Source organism: Oncorhynchus nerka, linkage group LG23 (assembly GCF_034236695.1).
Source record: "Oncorhynchus nerka isolate Pitt River linkage group LG23, Oner_Uvic_2.0, whole genome shotgun sequence".
Taxonomy (NCBI): Eukaryota; Metazoa; Chordata; class Actinopteri; order Salmoniformes; family Salmonidae; genus Oncorhynchus; species Oncorhynchus nerka.
Genome location: NC_088418.1, coordinates 20,087,900 through 20,099,292, shown reverse-complemented (window position 1 = coordinate 20,099,292; position 11,393 = coordinate 20,087,900). Strand labels below are relative to the sequence as shown.

The window sequence follows — 11,393 nt, the reverse complement described above, 5'->3', positions numbered from 1 at the left end:
TACTAATCTTGGTGAAGATGTTGTCATACATTTAGCTCAGTTATTCTGAAATGCGTTGCTATCAGCACATATAAAGCATTCAAGTTCTCAGTCAGTCGTTCTTTCTACCGTGGTGTGTGTATGAGCGGCGTTGCCGACAAGAGAAATCCCGTGCTGGATTGTTGCGGAGGGCTGAATAACGTGGATTACAGTAAGGTACACGAGTGAGTGGGTGATACATATGGTACTAGTGTGTGCGCATGACATTCAGAGAGGGCAAAAATTGGGATGGTCTACTCAACAACTAACTATCGTTGATTTGTTGTCATTCGCCACACAGTAACCCATTTTAGGCAAAGAATGTATCGAAACGAATGAATTGCCACACAACCGCTATAACGTGACATCGACCATTGTCTCTGTCATAGATAATAATGTTCAGTGCACACTGCACAGTGTTGCATTCCGTGAGTGTATGTGAGATGTGACCGAGTTGGTTTAGCAACAACGCAGTGCACAACACGTTTTAGGTAGTAGGCTACAGTGTCGCCATGGTGTAGAGTCAAGCTGCTGGAGAGTTGTGGGTCTGACAGCTTATACAAATAATATTATAGCCTACTGTTTCTGAATATTGCTCGAGCCTGTATGGCTGGACCGTCTCTGGGTATCACTTTGCAACCTGGACTCCGGGGTTAGACGTAACATAGTAAATCAGGGACACTCAAATTAGAATGAAATGTTACATTTTGTAAGGTATAAATTATTATTTTCTAAATTACAATTTGTACAATATGTTACACATTTTCAATACGTATGATATGTTACAAATTACAATTTGTTGTGGCTAGGTGGCTAACATTAGCTGGGTTAGGGGAAGGGTTAACTAACATGCTAAGTAGTTAAAAAAGTATTAAGTAGTTACTAAAATGCTGAAGTTGTCTGTCATGAGATTTGAACATCCAACCTTTGGGTTGCTAGACGTTTGCGTTATACCCTCACCCGTCCATCCCGAACAACCATCCTCCTGATGTTTGCGTTATACTCTCACCCCGAACTTCTGTCTAATGTAACCATATCAAACGTAACATGTCATACTAATTTGAGGTCATGGATTTTTGTTTACGATGTTACGTCTTGCCTATGAGACCAGCCTGCACGATAAGCCTTATTTATTTTCCACCTTTATTTAACCAGGTAGGCCAGTTGAGAACAAGTTCTCATTTACAACTGCGACCTGGGCAAGATAAAGCAAAGCAGTGCAACAAAAACAACACAGAGTTACGCATGGGATAAACAAATGTACAGTCAATAATACAATTGAAAATCTGTATACAGTGTGTGCAAATGAGGTGAGGCAATAAATAGGCCATAGTGGTGAAGGTATTACAATTTAGCAATTAACACAGGAGTGATAGATGTGCAGATGAGGATGTGCAAGTATAAATACTGGTGTGCGAAAGAGCAGGAATAAACACATATGGGGATGAGGTAAGTTTAATGTCTACTTATAAACTGGCTACCTATTTAATTATTTAACCACTAGCCTCTTACATGATTAACAAAGGATTAGCCTACTGTCCTTCATAATACAATGGTTTTGAATCTTGTTAATGACTAACAAGTGATATCTAGACTAATGCTTTACAAACAACCAGTGGATAAGAAATATCTGATGATGGTTTGGTTATAAGCAGACCTTGAACTGAAGTATTAGCCTACCTGCTTAAACCATCGTTTCCTACAACATGCTGGAAATGTAGGCTACATTTACTAGTGCAAATTATAGCGGTTGTTTAACAGAGTCAAACCAGTAACACGTGCAGGTGGGTACACATGGTCAACTGATGTACTGTAGGCTACTTAATTCCGTATCACCACAGAGTAGGCTTGGACATGACCAGTTCAAATGGTTTGCTGGCCTTTGCAGGCTAGGTCATTGTGTCTATGTGGGGGCGTCAAAAGCTCTTTTCAAAATGAAAAAATAAAGTGTTTGCCTTGTGGTAATGGAACTCTAAAATTGACTGAACCCTGGCCCCTCTCCTCCCCCATTCAAAGCCCAGTTCAAAGTCGGGTATGTCTAAAAACAACAAGTATCAGGTGAAGAAGGCACTATGCCTCAGTGTGGGGAAACCCAAACAAGCAGCGACGTATGTTCATGTTTGAATTGGAGGTGAACATGGTGTCACTACTCAGTCGTGCAAGGGTCTTGGGTTTGCAATAAAAAAAATATATATATACAGTACCAGTCAAAAGTTTGGACACCTACTCATTCAACGTAAAAAATAAAATAAAAAGTGTGTATATTAACTGGTGTGCCTTGTTAAAAGTTCATTTGAGGAATTTCTTCACTTAGTGCATTTGAACCAATCAGTTGTGACAAGGTAGGGGTGGTATACAGTCGAGAGCCCTGTTTTATAAAAGATCAAGTCCATATTATGGCAAGAACAGATCAAATAAGCAAAGAGAAATGACGGTCCATCGTTACTTTAATACATGAAGGTCAGTCAATCCAGAAAATCTCAAGAACTTTGAAAGTGTCTTCAAGTGCAGTCGCTATGATGAAACTGGCTCTCATGAGGACCGCCACAGGAAAGGGAGACCCAGAGTTACAGTGAGGGGGGGAAAAGTATTTGATCCCCTGCTGATTCTGTACGTTTGCCCACTGACAAACAAATGATCAGTCTATCATTTTGATGGTAGGTTTATTTGAACAGTGAGAGACAGAAGAACAACAAAAAAATCCAGATAAATGCATGTCAAAAATGTTATAAATTGATTTCCATTTTTATGAGTGAAATAAGTATTTGACGCCCTATCAATCAGAAAGATTTCTGGCTCCCAGGTGTCTTTCATACAGGTAACGAGCTGAGATTAGGAGCACACTCTTAAAGGATGTGCTCATAATCTCAGTTTGTTACCTGTATAAAAGACACCTGTCCACAGAAGCAATCAATCAGATTCCAAACTCTCCACCATGGCCAAGACCAAAGAGCTCTCCAAGGATGTCAGGAACAAGATTGTACATCTACACAAAGCTGGAATGGGCCAAGCAGTTTAGTGAGAAGGTGACAACAGTTGGTGCGATTATTTGCGAATGGAAGAAACACAAAAGAACTGTCAATCTCCCTCGGCCTGGGGCTCCATGCAAGATCTCACCTCGTGGAGTTGCAATGATCATGAGAAAGGTGATGAATCAGCCCAGAACTACACGGGGGGATCTTGTCAATGATCTCAAGGCAGCTGGGACCATAGTCACCAAGAAAACAATTGGTAACACACTACGCCGTGAAGGACTGAAATCATGCAGTACCTGTATATGTGCTCAAGAAAGCCAATATACATGCCCGTCTGAAGTTTGCCAATGAACAATGATTCAGAGGACATCTGGGTGAAAGTGTTGTGGTCAGATGAGACCAAAATGGAGCTCTTTGGCATCAACTCAACTCGCTGTGTTTGGAGGAGGAGGAATGCTGCCTATGACCCCAAGAATACCATCCCCACGTCAAACATGGAGGTGGAAACCATTAGGCTTTGTGGGTGTTTTTCTGCAAAGGGGACAGGACAACTTCACAGCATCAAAGGGACGATGGACGGGGCCATGTACCGTCAATTCTTGGGTGAGAACCTCCTTCCCTCAGCCAGGGCATTGAAAATGGGTCGTGGATGGATATTCCAGCATGACAATTACCCAAAACACACGGCCAAGGCAACAAAGTAGTGGCTCAAGAAGAAGCACATTAAGGTCCTGGAGTGGCCTAGCCAGTCTCCAGACCTTAATCGCATAGAAAATTTGTGGAGGGAGCTGAAGGTTCGAGTTGCCAAACGTCAGCCTCGAAACCTTAATGACTTGGAGAAGATCTGCAAAGAGGAGTGGGACAAAATCCTTCCTGAGATGTGTGCAAACCTGGTGGCCAACTACAAGAAATGTCTGACCTCTGTGATTGCCAACAAGGGTTTTGCCACCAAGTACTAAGTCATGTTTTGCAGAGGGGTCAAATACTTATTTCCCTCATTAAAATACAAATCAATTTATAACATTTTTGACATGCATTTTTCTGGATTTTGTTGTTGTTATTCTGTCTCTCACTGTTCAAATAAACCTACCACGCCACTACTAAAGGACACCAATAAGAAGAGACTTGCTTTGGCCAAGACACACGATCGATGGACGTTAGAGCGGTGATAATCTGGCCTTTAGTCTGATGAGTCCAAATTTTAGATTTTTGCTTCTAATCGCCATATATTTTTGAGACGCAGAATAGGTGAATGGATGATCTCTGCATGTGTGGTTTCCACCGAGATGCATGGAGGTGTGATGGGGTGCTTTGCTGGTGACACTGTCAGTGATTTATTTATATCTCAAGACACACGTAACCAGCATTCTGCAACGATACGCCATCCCATCTGGTTTGGCTGCTTTTTCTTCACTCTGCAGTCCAACTCATCCCAAACCATCTCAATTGGGTTGAGGTCGGGTGATTGTGGATGCCGTGTGATTGTGGATGTCAGGTCATCAGATGCAGCACTCCATCACTCTCCTTCTTGGTTCAATAGCCCTTCCACAGCCTGAAGGTGTGTTGGGTCATTGTCCTGTTGAAAAACAAATTATAGTCCCACTAAGCTCAAACCAGATGGGATGGCTTATTGCTGCAGAATGCTGTGGTAGCCATGCTGGTTAAGTGAGCCTTGAATTCTAAATAAATCACAGTGTCACCAGAATTGCACCTCCTCCATGCTTCACGGTGGGAACCACACATGCAGAGATCATCCGTTCACCAACTCTGCATCTCACAAAGATACGGAGGTTGGAACCAAAAATCTCAAATTTGGACTCCTCAGACCAAATGATACATTTTCATCGGTCTAATGTCCATTGCTCGTGTTTCACGGCTCAAGCAAGTCTACTTCTTATTAGTGTCCTTTAGTAGTGGTTTCTTTGCAGCAATTTCAACCATGAAGGCTTGATTCACACAGTCTCCTCTGAACAGTTGATGTTGAGATGTCTGTTACTTGAACTGGAGCATTTATTTGGGCTGCAATATCTGAGCCTGGTAACTCTAAGGAACTTATCATCTGCAGCAGAGGTAACTCTGGGTCTTCCTTTCCTGTGGCGGTCCTCATGAGAGCCAGCTTCATCATAGCGCTTGATGGTTTTTGCGACTGCACTTGAAGACACTTTCAAAGTTCAAGACATTTTCCAGATTGACTGACCTTCGTGTCTTAACTTGTTCGGGATATGGGGCAGTATTCAGAAGTTTTGATGACTGAGGTGCCCAAAGTAAACTACCTGCTACTCAGGCCCAGAAGCTAGGATATGCATATACATGGTAGTATTGGATATAAAACACTCTACAGTTTCTAAAACTGTTAAAGTTATGTCTGTGAGTATAACAGAACTGATTTGGCAGGTGAAAACCCAAGGACACTTTCTGTTGACCTGCCAGCCAATTCAAAGGTTAAGCTATTGAAAACAAAGACTTCCACCTCCCAAATTGCAGTTCCTATGTCTTCTACAAGATGTCAACAGTTATACATGGTTTCAGGCTTGTATTCTGAAAAACCAACAAGGAATAGTTGTTTATCCTCACGGAGTCCTATGGCAAAACTAGTCTCCTTGCGTGCGAGCTTCGTTCTTTTCCTTTCCTATTGAAAGTAGTTAGCTCCGTATGAAATATTATTGTTTATTTAGACATTAGAGTACCTAATAATGGATTAGAAACGTCATTTGATTTGTTTGGACAAATTTTACTGGTAACTTTTGGAACTCCTATGTCTGCATTCTGAACGGGTGGATTACTGAACTCAATGTGGGATATAAAGAAGGAATTTATCGAACAAAACGACCATTCATTGTGTTCCTGGGACTCTTGTGATTGCGATCAGAGGAAGATCTTCAAAAGGTAAGTGACTTATTTTGTCGCTATATGGGATTTTGTGACGCCTGTGCTTGTTTGGATAATATGCTGTTGTGAGGCGCTGACCTCAGAATATCAATTGCTGTACTGTCGCCGTAAAGCAACGATGCGGTTAGATTGTCAAGATTCTAAGCTAAAGAATCATGTTTGACACTTGTATTATCATGAATGTTTAATATTGCGTGTTTTGTATTTTGAATTTGGCACTCTGCAATTTCACCGGATGTTGTTGAGGTGGGTCGCTAGCAGAAATTATGGACTGTTGTTAACCTTTGCTTATTTGAGCTGTTCTCAGTGTTGACAACTCATTTTCAGGGGAAGTTGCTTGAGGCAAGTCGATTTTGTTGCTAAATGAAGTTGTGATATCATTGCGTGATGACAACATTACGTAATAACGTAAAACTGCGTCATTATGTAGAATACACAATAACGTTACTCAAATTGACTGGCCATCACGGCAAAAAATATGATTTGACATTTTTTAGTTTAGATTTGTTTCTTTATTATCACATTTTTATTTGTTAAAGTAATATAAACACATTTTATATGATCAGATATTTTTAATTTTTAAACACATTGAATTATTGAACAACTCCATATTATTGAACAATTACATATAATTTATTTTCTTAACCTGTTGCGTCGAGCAATCTCGTATCCGGGAGCGTAATTATAGCCTCAAGCTCATTACCATAACGCAACGTTAACTATTCATGAAAATCGCAAATGAAATGAAATAAATATATTGGCTCACAAGCTTAGCCTTTTGTTAACAACACTGTCATCTCAGATTTTCTAAATATGCTTTTCAACCATAGCTACACAAGCATTTGTGTAACAGCATTTAGCGTTAGCATAGCGTTAGCATTCAGCAGGCAACATTTTCACAAAAACCAGAAAACCATTCAAATAAAATAATTTACCTTTGAAGAACTTCTGATGTTTTCAATGAGGAGACTCAGTTAGATAGCAAATGTTCCGTTTTTCCTGAAAGATTATTTGTTTAGGAGAAATCGCTCCATTTTGTGCGTCATGTTTGGCTACCAAAACAAAACGAAAATTCATTCATCCAAACGCCAAACTTTCTTCCACATTAACTCCATAATATCGACTGAAACATGGTAAACGTTGTTTAGAATCAATCCTCAAGGTGTTTTTCACATATCTCTTCATGATATATCATTCCTGGAAGTCTCCTCTCTGTCTCAATCACATGGATGAATGCGAGTAGCTTGGCGATTACGCAACAATTTCAACAAAGGACACCGGTAAATGTAGTCTCTTATGGCCAATCTTCCAATGATATGCCTACAAATACGTCACAATGCTGCAGACAACTTGGAGAAACGATAGAAAGGGCAGGCTAATTCGTGGTGCTTTCACAGCCATATAAGGAGACAATGAAAAACAGAGCGTCAAAAATCCTGCTCATTTCCTGTTTGAAGTTTCATCTTGGTTTCGCCTGTAGCATCAGTTCTGGGGCACTCACAGATAATATCTTTGCAGTTTTGGAAACGTCAGTGTTTTCTGTCCAAAGCTGCCAATTATATGCATAGTCGAGCATCTTTTCGTGACAAAATATTGCGCTTAAAACGGGCTTGTTTTTTAATCCAATAATGACATAGCGCCCCCATAGGTTGAAGAGGTTAACTGCCCTTAAGCTGTGAGTGTCTTAACGACCGTTCCACAGGTGCATGTTCATTAATTGTTTATGGTTCATTGAACAAGCATGGGAAACAGTGTTTAAACCCTTTACAATGAAGATCTGTGAAGTTATTTTGATTTTTACCAATTATCATTGAAAGACAGGGTCCTGAAAAGGGGACATTCCTTTTTCTTCTGAGTTTATATTCATTGGGTTTGTCTCTTTGAACGCCTACAATCTTGCTGCTGCCGTCAGCAAAAATTGCTGCTGAAATTGCTGCTGGCCTGCTTCTGCCTGTGCACGAGCTGAGCGCCTGCTGCTGACGTTACTCTCAATGCACTTTTGCAGCCAGGTAGTTGTGTTGTGAGTTTGACAGAGAAAATCGTTTTTGTGCCATTTAGAGGGAAATTGTGTGCATTTGAGTAATTTTTCAATAGTTTCTAAAGGTTTCAAATACATTTTTTTTTTTAAATGGCTAAGTCACTGGGCCTGTGCTTGCCATAATATAGACTTGGTCTTTTAACAAATTGGGTATACCACCCCTACCTTATCACAACACACATGATTGACTCAAATGCATTAAGTGTAAAGAAATTCCTCAAATTAACTTTCAACAAGGCACACCTGTTAATTGAAATGTTTTCCAGGTGACTACCTCATGAAGCTGGTTGATAGAATGCCAAGAGTGTGCAAAGCTGTCATCAAGGCAAAGGGTGGCTATTTTGAAGAATCTCAAATCTCAAATATATTTTTATTAACACTTTTTTGCTTACTACATGATTCCAATTGTGTTATTTCATAGTTGTAATGTCTTCACTATTATTCTACAATGTAGAAAATAGTAAAAATAAAGAAAAACCCTTGAATGATTAGGTGTGTCCAAACTTTTGACTGGTACTGTATATTATTGTCACATACACCGGATAGGTGCAGTGAAATGTGTTTTACAGGGTCAGCCATAGTAGGACGGTGCCCCTGGAGCAAATTAAGGTTAAGTGCCTTGCTCAAGGGCACATTGACAGATGTACCCTTAGGTACTGGCCCAATGCTCTAACCGCTAGGCTACCTGCTGCCCTATAAATATTCAGCATGAAGCCGTGAATGATATCCAAAATTGACTACATTAGTCATCAGTCATACTGAAATACTATTTAACACTCTGACCGAATTAAAATACCTACAGTTCATTTTCCCATCTAGAAAAGGCCTACAACTCTGTTCATATACTCAAAGAAAACCTTTAGGCACTCATCAGTAAAAAAAACTCCAAAGGTCAAAGTTAAACTGTCTTTTGAAGTTTGACATAGAATTCTATTTCTGTGCTTCTGATATTTCTCTGTTTCTATGTCTGTCAGGTGGACATGTCAGTAATGGGGGATGTTCTGAAGCACATAGACGTCTATGACCCCAGGTTCTGTGTTGCTGTCATCGCCATCATCTTCAACCCTTTCTTCTGGAATGTGGTGAGTAATCAAAGCATATATGTAAAATTCATAGACATGATTTCCATTCAAAATTAATATTGATGAGTAATGAGTAGCCGATGCATAGAAATAAAATTAATAGAATGGACCTTCACATTCAAATGTTTAGTGGCTGTTCTGGCGTAATTCTATTTATCATATAACTAGAGAGCAGTGTTTCCCAACTCCGGTCCTCGAGTACCTCAAACAGTACATATTGAAAATCTAATTAAAGTTTATTCGTCGCATACACACTTTAACAGATGTATTACAGTTGAAGTCAGAAGTTTACATACACCTTAGCCAAATACGTTTAAACTCAGTTTTTCACAATTCCTGACATTTAATCCTAGTAAAAAAATCCCATGTCTTGGGTCAGTTAGGATCACAACTTTATTTTAAGAATGTGAAATATCAGAATAATAGTAGAGAGAATTATTTCTTTCAGTTTTTAGTTCTTTCATCTCGTTCCCAGTGGGTCAGAAGTGTACATACACTCAATTAGTATTTGGTAGCATTGCCTTTAAATGGTTTAACTTGGGTCAAACGTTTCGGGTAGCCTTACACAAGCATCCCACATTAAGTTTGGGTGAATTTGGGTCCATTCCTCCTGACAGAGTTGGTGTAACTGAGTCAGGTTTGTAGGCCTCCTTGCTCGCACATGCTTTTTCAGTTCTGCCAACAAATGTTCTATAGGATTGAGGTCAGGGCTTTGTGATGGCCACGCCAATACCTTGACTTTGTTGTCCTTAAGCCATTTTGCCACAACTTTGAAAGTATGCTTGGGGTCATTGTCCATTTGGAAGACCCATTTACGACCAAGCTTTAACTTCCTAACTGATGTCTTGAGATGTTGCTTCAATATATCCACATAATTTTCCTGCCTCATGATGCCATCTATTTTGTGAAGTGCACCAGTCCCTCCTGCAGCAAAGCACCCCCACAACATGATGCTGCCACTTCCGTGTTTCATGGTTGGGATGGTAATCTTTGGCTTGCAAGCCTCCCCTTTATTCTTCCAAACATAACGATGGTCATTATGGCCAAACAGTTCTATTTTTGTTTCATCAGACCAGAGGACAAAAAGTACGATCTTTGTCCCCATGTGCAGTTGCAAACGGTAGTCTGTTTTTTTGTGGCAGTTTTGGAGCAGTGGCTTCTTCCTTGCTGAGCAGCCTTTCAGGTTATGTCGATATAGTACTTGTTTTACTGTGGATATAGATACATTTGTACCTGTTTCCTCCAGCATCTTCACAAGGTCCTTTGCTGCTGTCCTGGGATTGATTTGCATTTTTCGCACCAAAGTACATTCATCTCTAGGAGACAGAACGCGTCTCCTTCCTGAGCGGTATGACGGCTGCGTGGTCCCATGGTGTTTATACTTGCATACTATTGTTTGTACAGATGAACGTGGTACCTTCAGGCGTTAGGAAATCGCTCCCAAGGATGAACCAGACTTGTGGAGGTCTACAATTGTTTTTCTGGGGTCTTGGCTGATTTCTTTTAATTTTCCCATGATGTCAAGCAAAGAGGCACTGAGTTTGATGGTAGGCCTTGAAATACATCCACAGGTACACCTCCAATTGACTCAAATTATGTCAATTAGGCCTATCAGAAGCTTCATGACATAATTTTCTGGAATTTTCCAAGCTGTTTAAAGGCACAGTCAATTTACTGTATGTAAACTTCTGACCCACTGGAATTGTGATACAGTGAATTAATTTGTCAATTGTTGGAAAAATGTCTTATCATGCAACCAATTTGCCCAAACTATAGTTTGCTAATAAGAAATTTGTGGAGTTGTTGAAAAACGAGTTTTAATGACTCCAACCTAAGTGTATGTAAACTTCCGACTTCAACTGTATGTGCGAGTGGATTCTCGGCCCTCACTATCATGCCAACGAAATACAGGCATAGACTGTGTGGAAAATAATTTAAGACTGAGACTCTCTCCAATATAACCCAACATCCTTTCAAGCACACCCTTCTCATTAACCTGTGGTGAGTTTTTCACAGTTTCTGATGAACAAATAAGGTTTTATATGTAAGATGGCTAAATAAAGATAAACATTTCCATCAGCCTTATGGTGCCTGGAAAAATGGGAGTACTCTAATTTTGCAAAAGAGTTCCCTAACTGCCCTCCCAGTGAAGGATGAGCACCCTGTGTAAAACATTCTTTTTTCTACCTTCAGATTTTCACTTTCAAGATTCTTAGTTTAAAAATTAAAAAAAAAAAATTTAACCAACACCAACACAAAAAAATGCAATACCTGGTTTGCGTATCCATTGTTGCCTCAGTTAGCATTTACTGGTAGATATCATAAGCTAAAATGTATTTTCTACTCTACCGGCTACCCATGTAATTTTTCGTATACCTCCACTAAACTACT

General features: G+C 39.9%; 1 protein-coding gene across 5 annotated transcripts in view; it reads left to right on the top strand.

Moving 5' to 3' along the window:
- Window positions 1-102: 102 nt before the first annotated feature.
- pemt (phosphatidylethanolamine N-methyltransferase) overlaps window positions 103-11,393 on the top strand; it is a 94,043-nt gene continuing 82,752 nt past the window's right edge. For 2 of the 5 annotated variants that reach the window (XM_029629139.2, XM_029629138.2), the window contains exons 1-2: window positions 114-195; window positions 8,895-9,002. In XM_029629139.2, the coding sequence (XP_029484999.1) occupies window positions 121-195; window positions 8,895-9,002 (183 nt within the window). In that variant the 5' untranslated portion in view covers window positions 114-120. Of the gene's footprint in view, window positions 204-5,780; window positions 5,880-8,894; window positions 9,003-11,393 lie in introns of those variants that run through there. The other 3 variants (XM_029629140.2, XM_029629141.2, XM_029629142.2) reach the window with 3 other exon arrangements.